Source organism: Aythya marila (assembly GCF_965140915.1).
Source record: "Aythya marila genome assembly, chromosome: 1".
In the NCBI taxonomy this organism is placed as follows: domain Eukaryota; kingdom Metazoa; phylum Chordata; class Aves; order Anseriformes; family Anatidae; genus Aythya; species Aythya marila.
The window spans coordinates 202,953,308-202,971,590 of NC_139042.1; the positions used below are offsets into that span (position 1 = coordinate 202,953,308).

General features: G+C 46.3%; 1 protein-coding gene across 8 annotated transcripts in view; it reads right to left on the reverse strand.

Annotated features, from left to right (window-relative positions):
• Positions 1-494: 494 nt before the first annotated feature.
• The window catches only part of GATA3 (GATA binding protein 3), a 29,478-nt gene continuing 11,689 nt past the window's right edge, over positions 495-18,283 (reverse strand). For 6 of the 8 annotated variants that reach the window (XM_082763749.1, XM_082763752.1, XM_082763748.1 and 3 more), the window contains 4 exons: positions 17,073-17,609; positions 14,078-14,223; positions 8,854-8,979; positions 497-2,608 (listed from right to left, as the gene is read on the reverse strand). In XM_082763749.1, the coding sequence (XP_082619875.1) occupies positions 2,324-2,608; positions 8,854-8,979; positions 14,078-14,223; positions 17,073-17,609 (1,094 nt within the window). In that variant the 3' untranslated portion in view covers positions 497-2,323. Of the gene's footprint in view, positions 2,609-8,853; positions 8,980-14,077; positions 14,224-17,072; positions 17,610-18,283 lie in introns of all 8 variants that reach the window. The other 2 variants (XM_082763746.1, XM_082763747.1) reach the window with 2 other exon arrangements.

Genomic DNA, 18,283 nt, shown 5'->3' on the forward strand with positions numbered 1-18,283 from the left:
CATCCTTCAGAAGAAGATGAGCCCATGTCACTGGTACCCTCCATGGATTTTCTCCCATGAAAAAAGGGTTTCAGAATAGCATCTTTTGCAAATAGGTATTTGCAGGTCACATTTGTTGAGGGTTTTAAGGTTGGAGGGTGGGAGTGTATTTTTGTTGTTTTGTTTTGTTTTGTTTTGTTTTTTAATCATTTTCTCACAGTCTTGGAAACCTCTGTCTTATCACATCATGCTTATATCTCCAGCAAAGGGACCAGGATGATAAGAAGTTTAACCCTTCATTTGGAAAGTAAATGCCCAAACCATATGACAGTTTAAAGAAGTTGTGTGGGTAAATACCAAAGACTAAAAGGACTGTTTCCTAAGGATTAAACCATCAGAAATCATATGGTAAGAGCTAATCACTACTATTAACAATAATATTAAGATAAACTGTATTATTTCAAAAAATCTCATGCAGGGAAGGGTTCCCCCAGTTTTTGGGGTTGTCCTCTGTCTACCATCAAACCCAGCCTTTTGTAGCAAGTTCTGCTCATTCCTGCCAGCACAAGGTCATGGTTTGGACCATCTCAGTCTCCCATCAAGATCTTGATTTAGACCTCCAGGTTACACCAGCAAGTACACAACTTCTCTCCAAAGTCTTAAGGCTTTTCCTAACCCTACCCAAAAAGTAGACAGGACTACAACTGTCCTGCTGTACCTTTGCACTTACCCCAGTCCCAAGATGTCACTGATATAGGGGTGGCACCATGGTGAATGAAGAGCAAAAGGGACATGTCCCACGTGGGAGGAGGGAGCACAATGGGAGGCAGTGGGGTCACGGTGACATGCAGCCCATTTATTTGGAGATGATTTATTTCTTTGTTTTGTTTTGTCAGTTTTCGTTTGTGTGGTGTGTTGTTTTTGGGTTTTTTTTTGGTTTGATTTGTGTTTTTTTTTTCTATCAAGCCACCATAAACACTGCATTGACCATCCGCATGAGTCAAAAAAGACACACATCCCCATCCCCATAGTAACTGTGCAATAAGTACCATCAAAACAAATTCTAAAAATAATAATAATAATAAATAATGAAAAAGAAACAAATTCCCTTTCCAAACCCAAGAACAAAACACTTTTAAGTCAACAGAATTTAATCTAGTTTATTCTCCAAAAAAAAAAAAAAAAAAAAAAAGAGGAAAAAATATGAAAACAAAACAAAAAAGCAGGTCTTATCACTAGCAGTAAATAAATTTGTACAACCATTCAGTCTGTATAATAGGATGAAATAAATCTACATCTTTCTTATTTTGGTGCGTTGAATTATACATACAAACAACAATTACAGGAACTTGTTCACAATGCGTATAGACCTGGAGAATGGCTATCTGAAAACCCCTTGTTGGCAATGTCCGCATGTTAACACTGATTGCCTGACACCATTGGTACTTCCTATGTAAAAGGCCCATGGCCCAAAATGAATGTTCTCCCTACAGGTTTTATTTAATTAGTTATTTATTTAGTTAGTTAGTTAGTTAATGCATCTTCAAAACCGTTCTAGCCAGCCCCCTCCCCTTCCCCGGAAATGAAAAAGAAACCAAAATTAAAAAAAAAAAAAAAAAAGAGAAAAAAAAGAAAAAAATAAAAATAAAAATAAAATAAAAGGAGAAGACATGACTGGCAGTTGGTCCATTTGTTCATAAGACCGCGTTTCCTCTTGGTCTGCATTGTTTGTTTTTCTTGTTTTTAAATTGTCCTCCCGTCCTCTTTTTTTTTCTTTTCCTTAAAAAAAATCTCTCGAAGTCCTTCATGCCTTTATCTTTACAGCTCTCCAGATGCAATAAAGTCTTCCTCAAATGTACAATATTTCTTACAATATAAGTTATATGCAATGTTCAGCATTTTTTATTTTATTTTATTTTTTTTTCACAGCACTAGAGATCCTGTCCAATAGGGAATGCAAGTTCTGAATGGCTTATTCACAAATGGTATCCAGATTCAGTGGGTAAGAATACATAGACGCCATAGTGAGTTCCTTTAAAAAGTGGCAAACATCACTTTTTTAAAACTTTTTTTTTTTTACTTTTTTCTTTTTTTTCTTTTTTTTTTCCTTTTTTGTGCTTTTTGTAGTTTTTTTTCTCTTTTTATTTTATTATTATTATTATTATTATTATTATTACTTTCGCTCTTACGCCTTCAAATAACATTTTTATTTTTACTTTTTATTCTTTTTCCCCCTCCCATTTGACTTGGGACGTCAGACCCATAACCACACGCCTGCAAAAATGCAAGTATATAAAGTAATTCTCATTTTGAGACTGTAAGCATTCAGCAGGGGAGTCTATCGCTAACCCATGGCAGTGACCATACTGGAGGGATGGTGAGGTCCGAAGGAGAGGCTGGATGGAGGATGCATCGGTGTCGGTGTAGTCAGCATGTGGCTGGAGTGACTGAAGGGTGAAATGTGGCTGATAGAGGACATGTGTCTGGAGAGGGCAGCAGGGTTAAAGGAGCTGCTCTTGGGAAAGTCTTCGAGGTTGTCATGGACCTTTTTGCACTTTTTGGATTTGCTAGACATTTTTCGGTTTCTGGTCTGAATTCCTTCTTTCTTCATAGTCAGGGGTCTGTTAATCTAAACAAAAATATATTATTTTTTTTTGTGCTTCCATCCCTTCTCCCCAAATCACCATGGGATTCACATACCCCAATACCCAGAAAAGTGCCCAGGTTCAGCTGAACATCCAGCAACCCCCTCCTCCCCTTGCCCGCCCCACATACCATGGCTACACAACCCCATACCACCCCAAAAATTCAAACCAGGGTGAAACCCACCCCTGGGAGTTGCAGAAAATTCCAGGTTTGGCTGAAATTTCTAAAGATAAAACAACAGAAAAGTACAGAGCCTCACAGGAGCAAACCATACCCAAATAACTTGCAGCAGCTGAAAAATTTCAGCTATCTGCACATTAGGTAATTGCAACGTGTTTAAGAACAAGACCAATCATTATCACCTTGAAATATTCCCTGCAGACAACAACTCACCCCCAGGCTTCCTGACTGATCTAAAACCATTACTGGCAACAGCTGCTGGGATTTCAGTGCTCCCAGGGGTCTCAGACTTTCACAGTGGCATTAGGGTGCCACTCAAAGTCTTCATAAAAGCGACAGGTATTTGAATTCCTTGCTTGTTTTGGAATTATTTTGCACTGACCATCCTTTCAGGTTTACCTTATCCGATCTGGTTTTATCTCTAAGGCTTCTTAGGTTTATATTTGGCCTGAAACAGGTATCTGTGCTGCACAGTAGAGCATTTCCTGCTTGAATTAAGATATATCTGGAGAAAACCAGAGAGGTGGTGGAGTGTCCTCCTTGGAGATCTCCAAAAGCCACCTGGACTTGGTTCCTGGGCACTCTGCTCTGGGTGGCTCTGCTTGGGCAGAGGTTGGAGCAGATGGACCCAAATGTCCCTTCCCACCTCAGCTATTCTCGGATCCTTCAAACCTAAAGCATGACATTCTCCTGCAAGGCTGTTGGCAACAGCAATGACTGTTCACACACCCAGCTAGGAAATGGTAGCGAAGGTTCTATAAGAAACTCCTGTTGCTGTACAGCCAGCCAGCATCACAACATGCATTAGCACAGGTGTCATGAAAGCCCACAAAAAACACACTTGGGAAGGGATTTCTACATCCAACATCCATAAAAATCCCTTAAAAATCTGTACTTGGGGAGTGACATGAGTCTGTGCTTCCTCTGCAGAATTCCACCCAAGGCAGAAGGAAGCCCCCAGGAGTGCCCAGCACCCCACAGAGCTGAGCACCACTTCTTCTAATACATGTGGGCACACAGCAATGCTGGTGGGTGTTCTGCAAACTGGAGAAAAGGGAGAAGAAACATTTGCTGTCCACCAAGAACTACCATTTCATCCCTATTGAAGGACAATGGAAAGTGATTCCTGCAGGGATCCTGAGCAGATCTTCAGCTGCAAGATCTTCAGCCAGTGCAAGGAACAAAGCGCTCCCTTCTTTGAGATCACAGAAAAGTTTAGCTTCTTGCTTATCAGCCCCTGCTTGGTGCCTTTCCCCACAGCATGAGAACCATTCAGTGATTTCTCTCCCCAGGGGGGCAAGGATACAAAAGCTCCCTGTTACTGGTGGAGACAGGGGCACGGGGAGAGGAAGGGGCATCCCAAAGTTCGTCATCTCAGTCTCAATGAGTGACCCCAGGCTCTCCACACCAGCAGTGACGAGAAACCTCACCTCATCCTAAAAAAAATGGGTGAATGGAAGGCTGATTACCTCTGGATAAAGGCAGCCAGAGGGAGCAGCCTGGCTTGCCAGCAGCTAAAGGTGGGAGGGATGAAGCTGCCCATGTGCAGATCAACAGCAGCCTCAGGGCAGCAACAAGCCAAAACCTCAAATGTCATAGGCCTTAAATACAATATCGTCCTTCTCCTTGGCTTCCTGTCCTCACCAAGGGAACTGGGACACGCACACAAGGAAGGCCCTTTGCTCCAGCCTGAGATGGGAAAACTTTGCCTGCTCTGTTGTAAGTCACCCAGCAGGGATGTGCTGCCCATGCTTAAAAAGCAGGAGGCAGCCCCAGGTGAATCCCACCAGGCAGCAATGACAAAGCAGACCTGGAAGTCCTGATCTCTGATGAACTCAACTCAAATCCAGGGATTTGCATCATGATGTGAAGGCTCAAGGGCAGCCAGAACTGATTTCCAGGTGAAGCAGCAAACAAAAGCTCAGGAGCTTGTGGTGGCAAAGCTACATTAGCCTGGTGCTGGGACTGGTGCTGTGCTGGCCCTGGGATCAAGAACAGGGGTCCTGGCCCTGTGATGCTTAGTGCTCTGTCCTGCAGAACACTGACCACTTCCTTAAAGCAACATCTTTCATGTCTTGTTCTATCGCAGAGAACAGATCAACCCTGACCATGATTTGATGTGAACCTGAAGGATGTGAGTTTTGCTGAGGGTAGTGACAAGCCATGGTCAGCCCTGCATCAGAGATGCCATCCCAGCTGATGGCATCATCCTGCTGTCATGGTCTCACCCTTCTAGCAGGTACCAGACCCAAACAGATGAAGATTCAGATAAACGTCAGGAGGAGAGAGACCAGCAGTCACAACAGAAAGCTGGAAATGTTTTGTGCTGACTTCAAAAGCCAGTCATAGCAAAGTTAAAGGGGTCCCCAAATCATCAAAGCCACAGACTCATCTCTGCTTCTGGGGTAGAGAAATGAGAGACCTGGAGGGAAGACCTTCTCCATGAAAATTCATTGTGATAAAAATGACAAACACATGCTAAATTAAAATTAAACCAGCCCAAAGCATGTATATGAAATTCATTAATTTCAGATGGAGCCAATTAATTATGGGCAGGAATTATGCTCTTTGTTTCATCATATGCAAAGCATTGACTGCCCTGCCTTTGGATACTGTGAAACAAAGACCTTTTCTGAGGACTTCAACCAAAATTAATGGTGGCTAACTCATTTCTATGGGTGCAGGCCAGTCTGCTGCACACCTCAGGTGAGGTACAGGCACTCCTACCCATCTCTGAAGTGAGTGAAGGCCGATCCCACTTCTAAGAAGGACTGAAATAACAAAGACAAGAGCCTCACATTCAACAGATCAAATCCAGGGGATGGTCTTAGATATTATAGGTCTGATCTTGCTCTGACTGAAGCCAATGGGATTTTGCCTTTGACCTCAATAAGGTCCTGTCACTGAAGCGGATTTATCCTTTAGACATAGTCATTACAACGTTGGGTTAATCTTCGAGAGTGGCTGTATCTTAGAGAGCTCTCTGGGATGCCACAGGATGAAAGGCATCATATCAATGTGAAATATTAGTCATTGTTAATATTGGTGTTAATGGAGCTGGCTCTTGTTGAAGTCAGTGGGAGAAAAGCAAACAGCTTCACTAAACGCACCTCAAGACTGTTATGATTATTGCTAATATCCTACTGACAAATAAGTTAGCTTCAGCCTTGGGAATCAACAGCAAAACAAACTGATGTAGCTCATGAAAAAAATAGTTTTGGTGTAATCCTTCCTGGCGTGGACTTAAAAAACAGGCAAGTTTCATCTTCATATCAATCCATTAAAACAACCTAATGATCTGAAGGTCCAAGAAAAACTCATTAAACTCAAAGCAATTAAAAAAAAAAAAAAGAGTTTCCTACAGCCCAGCCTAAATCACAGTGAAGCAGCCTTCCAAGCAGCCGAAGGACTTCAGCTGGCATTGACATAAGATCTGTGCAGACACATTCTGCTGCTCGGCAGGGACATGCTATGGTGAGTCTTCAAAATCTGTGTATATCCAACGCCTAATGGAGAACCAATGAAGACACAAACATACAAAAGGAGAAGGACCACAGCCTATACACATTAGTCTTTCACTCTAATCTACTAGACCAATTTACACAAGCCAAGGAAACTTGTCCTTGAGTTGATTAAAGGGTGATGCCAGTGCCACTCAGCAGGCAGTTAGCAGAGCTCCTACTGTCCTGTCTCCCAGCAGCCAGAAAATAGAAGGCATCTCAGTGAAGCTACCACCACCTTACCACCAGTCCCCGAAAAAATAAATAAGTAAATAAATAAATAAATAAATAAATATTTTTAAAAAGCTTATATTTTATTTCTGAAGTACAGTGTAGCCTTCACAGCCACACACTTCGTAAGCCACACTGGGCTGCAGAATAATGTTTAAGTGCTCTGCCCCTGTAAATCTTTAAAGCTCAGGGTGGTATTTTCAAGGACAATCAGCGGCAACATTGCCCATCTCTCACTGTAATAATAATGCATCAGCTACTGGGAAAACGTGAAAAAGAAAAGGATCTACCCACTCATAGCTAGATTGTAGTACCCTTGCCTAGTTCTGTTGCTGCACACAGTATCTCAGTCCTCTAGGGGTTTCATTTAAGCAGGTCCCATTAATGGAGTTGCTCATAAGGCAAGATACTACTTGACTTCAGTAAGTAGCTGTGCTGAGCTTTTCAGCAGCTGACGGTGTGTTTAATGAGTGTGAAAACAGTTCCAATGTGCTCAAGGCCTGCCCCATGTCACAAATTTCACAGCTGGATCAGAGCTTCCCTAAACAGTGGATCTAGGGGTCAATTCGGGCCAATTAGGTTCACAAGTTGGTGTAAAAAAGAGAAGGAGAGAGGGAACGGGTGCTCTCACAGGCATGCTTCTGGAGAACCCCAGCACTCAGACACTTTAGGGGAATTCCTCAAGTCTGATGACTAGAGTGCAGATGCACCTGAACTTAGCATTCTACCTCCCTTTTGTAGTCATGGGGAGAAACTGAACCCTCTTTGGGGGTGCAAATCATCTTGTCCAAACACAAGCACCTCCACCACATTCAAAAAGTGGCACCTGAGAAGACCCTATTTCCTTCTAACGGCTTCGTTGGGGTACAAGTGAAGCAGCTCAGTTATATGTCCCTGCTGCTACCATCCCGAGCTATGTGATATAAGTCCTACCTCTGGTGGCTGCACAGCCCCAGTGAAAACAGAGCACAAGCATAGACTCCTCCAGTGAGGCTGGCTGACCTTGCTGCCTTCTTGCCAAATAGCAAACAGAGAATATTTTCTTGTGATACTCTAAGAGGTTTCACTCCTCCTGCCTAGGCCAGCCTTTTGTTTGCAGTGATCACACTGAAAGTTTGATGACAAGCTTTGTTTGCTACATAGGACTCAAAACGTGCTGAGACGCCTGCCCACTAAAGGGTAAACACATTCTCCTTTTTTCCAGGGGAGATGCCTCTCACAGAACAGGTGAAAAATTACCCTGTTTTTTTTTTTTTTTTTTTTTTCCTACTTAATCCAAACTTGTTTACTCATCCCAAGAAACCAAAGAGCCTGAAATAACAAATGGAAGGGACTGAAACACCACAAGGTTTGGCTGCCCCATGAAACCCGATCCATCTTTGATGTGTTTGTGTGGGTAGACATGAGGGCAAAACATAGCCTGATATTTCTAAGTCAAACATAAAGCAAACGACCGCTAGAAAACCCCAAAAAAGAGTGATATCAAAGCACAGAAATTGCAAGTCTCTTCCTTCTTCTGACATTATAATTATTCTAATGCCACATGTGGAATGAGAGTAACACGAGTTGCCTTAAGACTCCTTTTTACCAGTATTATTGGGGAGAAGACTTTTCAGATCCCTTTAGCTCTTTCCCTGGGGCACATATCTCTGGTTCCTGCAAGCTGGCTTTGCATGGTGATATTAGATTAAATCTGCCAGGCATTTCATTTCTCCTTCCCTTCCATGACAGATGCCTTAAAATTCACATCACAGGTTGAGCAGACTACAACCCACTAACTAAATCAAGCTTTTTGGTTTAGGAATCGCTTGCGTCAAATGGGGCAAATGCGAGACCTGAATAAATCATCTTTGGGGACTGGCGGAGGGACAGGACAAAGATAGTCACAAACCCAAGAAAGGCCTAAACAGTTGCTGGCACATTTTGCTTTTTTGGCGGAGCTTATATTTGCTGGAGGAACCAAGCTGTGCGTAGAAGGGGTATCGGTTTGCAGGACGGCGTGTTGTCTTTTCCAGCACACTGAACCCGATCAGCAGTGGATAACGTCTCTCTGTGTTGATCCACCCCTCCTTTCTTGGCTCAGGCATGGGAAAACTCTAATATTCCCCATGGACTGTCCTGTTTTATACCTTCCCAAGTCCAATCGACTACATTCGAGGGGATGTCTGCTCATTGCTCCAACCCTCAAGGTCCCCAAAGGGATAAAGGAGGTCTCAGCACCACCCAAGACTGGAAATCCTCGAGACGGGGAAGAGCTTGGACCGTCGTCGAGCATGAGAAGGGAGGCCCCACTACAGAGCGCTACCGTCACACTTACATTGTGCAGCTTGTAGTAGAGCCCACAGGCGTTACAGACGGGATCACCGTTGGCATTTCTCCTCCACAGGGTGGTGGTGGTGGTCTGGCAGTTCGCGCAGGACGTGCCCGCCCTCCTGGCTGCAGACTGCGGGAAGGGGGGGACACGGGAGGGAGAGGAGAGGGAGAGAAAAATGCCCGCATTAAAAAGGTGCAATCAGCAAAATCGCTGAGAAAGAAAACATCAACTATGCAAGACTGACGCACGTCGGCAGAGGCCTCCAGAAACTGGCTTGTGAGAACAAATAATAATTCTGGAAAAAATCCCCGAGGTACTTTAATCCCAAATTATATATGAACTGAATCGGGTGCCAAAGGGCATCCTAAAAGTGAGTGCTAAACCTCTGATAGGACTCATCAAAATTAGCACTGCTGGCACAGCCCATTCCAGAGGGGAAAATAGTATTTAAATGCCAACATGTCTTTCCATCTTAATTCCCTCAGACCCCCCAGGGGTCTAATTCTGCAGTCAGGGCCTGAACCAACAATTGCAGGAGTCAATGGCATGAGTCACGCCAGCTCCGGCGAGCGCCGGATGAGACCCGCGCCGTGCTTGGTGGGCAGCTGCTAGCTGGGTCCGACCGCAAGTGTGGCCTGGTCCCATAAATTCGGCTCCGCTTCAAAGGATACGTGCTCCAGATCGGAAATAACACTGCGGCGAAGAGCAAGAATCCCGACTTTTTAATTACACCCTTTTGCAGCCTCAACCTTCATGTTTATTTAAGGACTGGTAATGAGGCTGAAAAAAGAATTTACCATTTCATAAAAGGGGAGAAGGGGAGGAACAAAAAAAAAAAAAAAAAGTATAAGTGTCAAGGTGTATAAAGAAGCTTTTTTGTTAGCTGTGATAATGATTTAGGAAAAACAAATCTAGCCAAGTCACTTCTCATTCACATGTATGAATTCGTGCTTATCATTTAAAAACTGTAACTTTGGCATACAAATTGTCCTTCTGCCACTGAAGGAGGAAAAGGAGTTTGCACACTTTTATATGAATGTGGATGCATGCCTGCGTGTGTGCGAGTGCCTACAGCTCCCAAAAAAGACCTTTAGATCCCACTCCTATCTCTTCTTCATCAACATGACACAGTCCCAGAGCTCTGATTTCATCCCGATGTGCTGCTTTCAATGGGACTGCTCATGTGCTTAAAGTTAAAACATGTGCTTAAGCGATTTGCCAGATCATAGCTATGTTTGGCACCTTGCAGAACTGAGCCTTTAATGCTCTCTTTTGTGCTCTTACTGTTTCAAATTTACCCCTCACCCCACACAGCAGCACACTGTAGCACATCCAACTTTAAAAAAATAAAAAAAGTACCGCATCTTTGGATACCGTACAGCAAACCCAAAATGCAAACATGGACACTGGCACAGCGCTAGCATTAATACCAACTCTTGTTAGGTCATGTTGCAATTTTAATCATAATTGAATGTGGCGTAGGTGGAGAGAGGACGGGTTGGTTTTGTTTTAGATAGAGTAGGAATATTTTTTTCTTTTTTAATTACACAAAAAGAACTGCCTGAAAAATAAATAACGTTGTGCCCACAAGCATTAGGAAGTACCACAGAGTGCCTGCTCTGAGAGCAAGGGGCTCTCACCAGGCAGTGTGAAAATTTTTTGATTGCAAAAATCCATCCAAAGAGGTTGAGGCACCCCACCACAAACAGCAGAGCCATAAGACATGTTTGCACACATACACCTTTGTCCTGTCCTCCTAGAGACTGTGCCAGGGCCCCAGATTTGCTTCCCATCAAAATCCCTGGGTTGGTAGGCATGTTTCATGTACAGCATGGACATACCTCCATGCAGAGCCGCGTGCTCGCCACAACCCAGGGGCCATGCACGGATGTCTTGGAGGCTGGATTGAGTCTCTCTGTGGCAGCTTTGCCCTTATCAGACCCAAAAATCAAGCCTAAGGAAATTTCTAAAAACCAGTGATATTTGACTCAGCCCACACAGGGGAAACATCCCCTTTGAAGACATTTGGGGTTTCTACGCAGCGCTCACCGTAATTTCTCATATGGTAAATGCATTTAAAGACAAGCTTGGTCACCACCTTGCTACCTTTTCAGGATTTCAAGCAGATCCTCACTGGCTAACTTTAAATACACAAATAAATCACAATGTCCACTGTCTTCTCTAAAACCTCTTCCATCTTCCACATTCTCCCTACAAAACTTTGGCATCGTAATCTGAATATTTTAAAGCCTGTTCTCTTTCAGTCCCAGACTGTACCTTTTACGTGGCACCAATTTAAACCAGAGACACCAGCAGCAGGCAGGAAATAATGAATAATAACTCTACTGTAAAAGCTCCCGGGAATGGTTTCCACTGATACTCATCACTGACCCAATCTTAACCATGTTATGGAATGGCAATAGGGTGCCCAGTGTCCTCTGCAGGACCAGATGTTGGATAGCAGCGAGGACACAACTTCATGCAAAAGCTGGCTGTGCTGACACTGATGGAAAGGTGGAATCAAGGAGGGTGCAGAAAGAGGAAACAAGCGCTGATAAAGGTACTTATTTTAGGGGTGTTTTCTGTGTCCAAATTTACACATGGTGTCCAAAAATTTGTAGGTGACAGCTTCCTAAATTAGACTCCATTCACCAATTCCCTCAGAGAAACTGCCTATAGTCCTTCCAGAACCAGAGCAGCCGGACAGGGAAACTGAGAGCTCTGCATCCACATGGGCAGGGAAAGGGAGAAAATTCAGATGAAGGTTTTGTCTCAGCAGTGATGGGGTTGCCACAGGCTTTGATGAGGATGGGAAGGGTCTCCAAGAGGGATGGAGACCCTCCAACCACAGTGGTGGCTCAGTACCACCTGCTTAATCCTGGGCCCCCCCACCAATGCCTCCAGAGCCACAACTCTCCCCCCCAAAATGAAGCTGAGCTCCCTGCACCTTCTCAGCTGCAAAGATCGATTCATCATCTCCCATAAAGCCACCCATTAAACTCAACAAAGCTTGGGCTGGGTTCTCAGCATCTAAGGGTTTATTTGACTTCCCTCTCCAGCCCATCGGAGCCCTTTCATTAGTTGTAACGCGCCGGGGATGAGAGCCTACAAAACTACCCTAAGGTCAGGCAGGAAGTTTGTGGCAGAGCGAGAGGTGCATGCCACTGCCCCCAACCCTGTGCCTCTGTGCGCACACTGCCTGCCCCTGCCCACTCGCCAGGGAAGATCAAGTCAAGCCATGGGCACATGTGTCCCCATCCCTTTACAATGAGATGTGAATGCAGGTCTGGCTCTGGTGCCTTCTGATTTCTCTCTCTCTCTTTTTTTTTTTTTTTTTTGAGAAAGCAGGAGAAATAAATATAGAGAGAAAGCAGAGAAAGCAGGAGAAATATATACAATTATAGAAATAAATGTATGTTTTTCTAGGCAGTGCTGGGAAAAAAAAAAAAAAAAAAAAAAAAAGAAAAAATAAAAATCCAAAGTTCTCACTTAGCAGAGGTTATGTGCACAGAACGGGAAATTTTTGCAACTTATACTTTAACTGAAATGCCCAAGATAGGAGTGATTGTGCAAGACAAGGTCTCTCTTTACATTTTTCATTCTTTTTTCTTTTTTCCTTTTTTTTTTTTTTCTCAAGAGTGACCTTTCAAAATGTATTTATTTATGTATTCCATTTTACATGTGCCAGGCTTGGGGTGACTCGGGACATTCTTTCATGGTTCCATCAGACACTTTGTGAAAACTCTACCCCCTTTCCAGCCGCTTTCCTATCCTGCCTCCCCCTCTGCTTGTTTAGATACACTCAAGCTCCTGTGTGTTTGGGCTGGGGAAACGGAGCTGTTGTTTATGAGTTATCTCCAGGGCCCAGATATCCGGCAGCTTTTTCCTAGGAAGTTAACTTTACACATAAAGAGAGAACGAGAGAGGGGAAAAAAATAAGAAAACGAAGTGTGTGTGTGTTTAAGACAGAAAGGCCGGGGGGAGGAGGAGAAGAGAATGAGAGAGCTGCCCAAAAATTAAAAATCCCAACCTGCACTTCCCTCCCTAGAAAGCCTTTCCTTTTTCCTAATGAGGCTATGAAAGACAAGCCTGAGCCCAGGGAGACCAACATTTTCTTGCACTGGAAAAGCGCGGGGGAAGGCACCAAGCGTCCATCCCCGAACATGCACGGCCGAGCTCCCGCACCAGCACGCCGCAGACATCCCATTCACTCCATCAGCCCCAAAACCCTGTGGGGATGCAAGAACCACTTTTCCTCCACCTTCCGAGCAGCCCCCAGGAGCCTGCTCACGTTTTTAATCCAAATGAAACCAAACGTGCCTTGATTCGAAACATTCAATAACTTCCCAGGCAGGGAACATATTTTTTTCCCCCACTTGATATATTTTTCCCCTTGTGGTTTGCCTGATTATTTGCCAAATATACTTCAGCGCATTTATTAGCCGTGCCCACAGCTTCCAGACCTTTTTGTGGCTTCCAGGGAAATTCATAAATAGATCACTGGGGATGCTATAATATATTGCCTGTGTACATTACGGTCATGAGGCCTGAAACTATGAGTTCGTTATTTCAAATAGTTATTCAAGCATCTCTCCTTCCCCCAGCTTGTGTTGTTGTGGGTGCACACTTGGCTATGCGCACCTCTGCCATCCCCTACCTGGTGGCAGCAATGGGATGGCTGGAGACCTACGGTGCCCGGGGACAAATGACCACACCAGGAACAAAAGTTACCAGGACCATCAGCTGAGCCAGCATCAGCTCAGGTCCCCTTCCATGGCACCAAGGAATGTGAAAATACACAGGGAGCTGTCTGGGGGGGGGCAGAGAAACCCTCTTCTCCTGATATCTCCTTGGTCACTGGGAAGTGCCCGTGTTCCTTGGAGAGAGCCACCATCCTTGGGTTGCCATGCAGGAGCACTGCACAAAGACCTCTGCCCTATCACAAAATAGGAGAAAGCTCATTTTTGGCTTACAAAAAGTCCTGGATCTTGATTTTTTAAACCTCTTTTGCAATTTGCAATAGGAACAGAAAACTGAGGCTCGTGCCACATGGGAGCATCCCTCTGAGCATCCTCCCTTCCAGCCCTCTGGCACAGTGGGCCGAGATTTTGGGGCTGGATAAGTTTCCCTTCTCCATCCCAGGCTGTTTAGAAGAAGCAAAAGTTGCAGAGAAAAATAAATAATAATAAATAAATACATTTAAAAGAAAACAAATGCAGAAACTCACCAGTCTTCTCTTGGGTTTGATCAGGGGCCGGTTCTGTCCGTTCATTTTGTGATAGAGTCCACAGGCGTTACACAAGTAGTGCCCAGTGCCGTCTCTTCTCCACAGGGGGGTTGAGGTAGCCCCACAATTTACACACTCCCTGCCTTCTGGAAACAAGAGAGCGCATGGATCACTTAGGGAAAGCAGAGGTGAAAGGGGATGGAGAAAGCTCCCCCCACCCCCCAAAAACCCTCCAAAAGACCCATCTGTGCCAGACCTTGCCTGTCCTGTCCATGCTCAGGATGTCGAAGCAAAGTCCTGAGGTCATGTCTGAAGGACATCCTGGGCAGAGGTGGGGGCACTCAGACCTGGTGGGGGCTGATTCTGCCCACCCAATCCTCACACCCCCACACCATCAGCTGTATTGTGTTCTGTTCTCTCATCCAAACCCTAGGGCAGCTCGACGGGCTCCCATGAAACTCTCACCCATCCCTGGGGCCCTCCAGCAGGAAGGATGTTAGGGGGTTGGCGGGTCCCCATCCCCTCTGGCGTAAGGGCTCCTATGGCTCTGTGGTCCCCATCTCACTATATGGACCAGACAAACCTTGACAAGCTATAAAAGGACTTCCTGACCCTCCTGAGATACCCAAGTTTTGTCCATGAACCCCTTCCCAATGTGTATGGGGACCCCAGAGTCATTCCTGGAACATCTCCCTGGCTTGCAGGGGGTGCACGACCCAGGAAGGCTCTTCCTTTGGCCTTAGGTCAAGTCAAATCTGGAATCCCCAAAATAACCACAGAACAACCCAAACACCCTCCATCGCTAGCCAGTCCACAATCACTCTGCTGATACCCACTATTGATTTGCAATTGGTTTGCATATTGGTTTGCAATTAAGCTTTCACTGCTCAGCAGTCAGGGCTGCAGAAACCTCTCTGCCTTTCCCACTGCATGTAGAGCCTGATGGTCCAACACCAATTTGGGGGATCCCAAACGGTTCCATGCCTGTTTAAAGTATTTTCCATCTTCTCCCTCTCCTTTTTGACACCCGTTTATCCTCTCTCTGGTGATGGGGGGTCTCCCCCAACCCACTGGCTCCCAGCACAGAGGGGATGTAGATTTAGGGGATGCAGTCATTCCTTCCAGCTACTTTCAGAGGACTAGGTAGTCGGTTGCTGTTGTATTTCTTGCACCTAAAGACACTGGTAGGCCATCTGAGAGCTGCAGCAGACCTCCACTGGCCGGAGCAGAGCTAACCCAGCACACAGCTCCCCGCTGCCCCAGCCCGTGCTGCGTTCGAGCGAGAGGCATCCGCACCCTAACCACAAACGGCAGCCGTTTTTCCAGCACCTTTGCACTAAAACCCTCTCTCCCCACACTCCAAAAAAAAAAAAAACCCTTAGAATGATTAAACAAAAAATTCAGCCGTTTCTCCCTCTTTCATCCTGCAAAAACACCCCCTCCCTCCTTTTCCTGCAGCCCTTCGCCTAGCCCCATCCCCCTTTGTCTGCGAGCTTCCCAGCTTGCTAAAATCGACTTTAAAAATAAAAAAAAAAAAAATAGGTGTTGCTCTCGGGGTTGGTTTATCTCAAACCGCAGATGTCTTTCTAGATGGTAAAGTAACAGAAAGTGGCAAAAGGAAAACAAGACGGAGGAGGAGGAGGGGGGCAAAACAGTTTGAAAATCCCGCGCAGCCGGTGCCCCGGCTGGAGCTGAGGCTCGGAGGGCACCGGGCAGGGGACGAAGCCGGAGCCCGGCCCCGCAGAAGCCACCGGTCCGTGCCGGGGCCGGGAGGGAGCTGCTCCCGGTCATCCCCGGGTCGTTTTTTTTTTCCCTCCGGTTAGCCGGGGCAGCCACTCTGAGAGCGTTTGAGTGTCTGTCCCTCTCTTTTGTTTCACTCCATCTCTCTCTCTCTCTTGCTTTCATGTACAAAACATACAGGTCTGGGGTTTTTTGTCACTCTAACCGCATCCGGACTCTATTAAAGTTCCTGGCGCTGGATAAACAATGCAACTGTCGCGTGCAGCAGTCTGAAAATAATTGGATTAGCTCAAACATATCAGCTAAATAGAGACAGTCCCTGCTCAGACAGACAGAGTAAATGTCACCCTGGAAAAACCCTGAAAACTGATCTCATTCATGCCAGGCAACCCTGCAGCAGCCTCCACGGAAAAAAAAAAAAAAAATATATATATATATATATATATATACATATATATATGTATATATATATATGTGTATATATATATATATATAGAAAGAAGGGAGAAAAAAAAAAAAAGCCTTTTGACTAGTCGCCCTTTGCTCTGCACACACACACACACACGGGCTCACTCAGCACCCTTTGGTGCCCACAAATTCACAATTCCCCCCCAGGCGCAGCGGAGCCGCGCAGGATGCGCAGGGAGCCGAGGACCCCCCCAGCAGCCTCTCCTTTGTCTTTTTCCCTAGGGGGGATGCTTCTGGGGTCCGATCCGGGGGCAAAGAAGCTAGCTGGGGCCGGGGGTGAGCTCAGGGCAAATCCCGCCCCCCCACCCCCCCTTTCCCTCTCCATCTCCCAGCCTCCCGGCGCCGCATGGGAAGAGGCCCTGGGCTGAGCGAGGCGGAGGGCAGGCGGGGGAAGTTGGCCGGGATTTAAGTGGCATTATTAAAATCCAGAGAGATACACTAATGCTGCGGTTCCCTCGGTTTCGCTTCCTCGTTAGACTCCGCAGCTGAACACACATATTTTGGGCCGGCGGAGGGGGCAGGATCGGCCCCGGGGCAGGAGCCCTGGAAGGGAAGGGGAGATCCCGCATCCCTCAGGCTACATAAGGGGGGATTCGGCTCAGGGCAAGCTGTAGGGTCAGCAAGTTTCCCCCTTTTTTCTTCCCACGAGTGTTTATGCGCATCCCTCTGTGCGTGGAGGATGTGGCCGTGAACCCTCTTTGCCACCCCTATTGCTTCCTCTCCTCTCCCGAGCATTTGGGACAAAATAAATAAATAAATAAAATAAAATAGAAGCCAAAAACCCTACCTGTGCTTGACCGTGCTTTCGGTCTGGATTTGCACCCGAACCCGGTAGGCGATCCTCCTAAGAGGCTACTGGGGGGAAAAAGTCCAGAGCCATATTCTGGGACGTACGGCGGGTAGGTAGTGATGGGGTGATGCGCGGAGGACGTGGCTCCCCCTAAAGAGGCCATGCTGCTCCGAGAGTGGGACGACTCCAGCTTCATGGTGTCGGCCAGGGACACCTGATATTTGATGCATTCCTTCTCGTCCTGCCGGCTGGAGCCGGTGGAGCCGGGAGTGGAGATGGACGGATCCGGGGACACATCTTTGGGAGGGGTCGGCGGGAAGGTGAAAAGGTGCGGGCTGGAGTGGCCGGCGGATAAAGTGGAGGAGGAGGCGGGTGGGTAGACGGAGAGGGGTCCCGGTGAGCTGTGGTGGATGGAGGTTTTGGAAAAAGGGCTGAGGTTCCAGGGGGAAGCGCTGTGGTGGCTGCTCAGCGCTTTGCTCCCGTCCAGCCACGGCAGCGAGCCGTGCAGCAGCGGGGGGCGGCACACCTGGCTCCCTGCGCGGAAAAAAAGCACAGCAAAAAGCCGGTTACATTCCCCTTGCACCCCTGTGAGCCCGCCAGGGGGGATGCCAGCCTGCGCCCCCCATCCCTTCCCCTCCTTCCCCAAAAGCTCCACTGGATCCTGAGTGCGGGGCGAGCAAGAAAAATCGCATCTGGTGCAGACCCCTCGGCTTCCCCTCATTTAAAATTAAACTTTTAGTGGTGTCATAGCTCCGAGGTGGCCGCCCTGATCATGCAGGACCGAGTAGCTGGGCTGGGACCCCCTGAGCAAAGATGCCCTGGGACACAGAAGCGGGATTTGGCCAGCCCTGCTTCACCCTCTCCCTCCCAGACATTCCCAGGCAAGCTTCGAAGGAAAGATCCCGTGTGAAATTGCCAAGCCCCTGCTGCAGAAATTATTTTTCTTAGCAGGAAAATAATTTGTCAGTCACTTCCCAAAAGCAGCCGTGGGCTACAAACCCTGGGCATATTCTGGCCAAACGAAGAAGACCAGAAGATGCCCAAAAACGGAATTATAACCTTTCCAACAGGGCTACTAAACTTTGCATACTGCCCCAGTTTACTTTCTTTTTTTTTTTTTTTTTTTTTTTTTTTTTTTTTTTTTAATCCATCAGGCTGTCCTCACATGTTAGACAGCGTTTTCATGGTACACGCAGAGTGCCAACTGT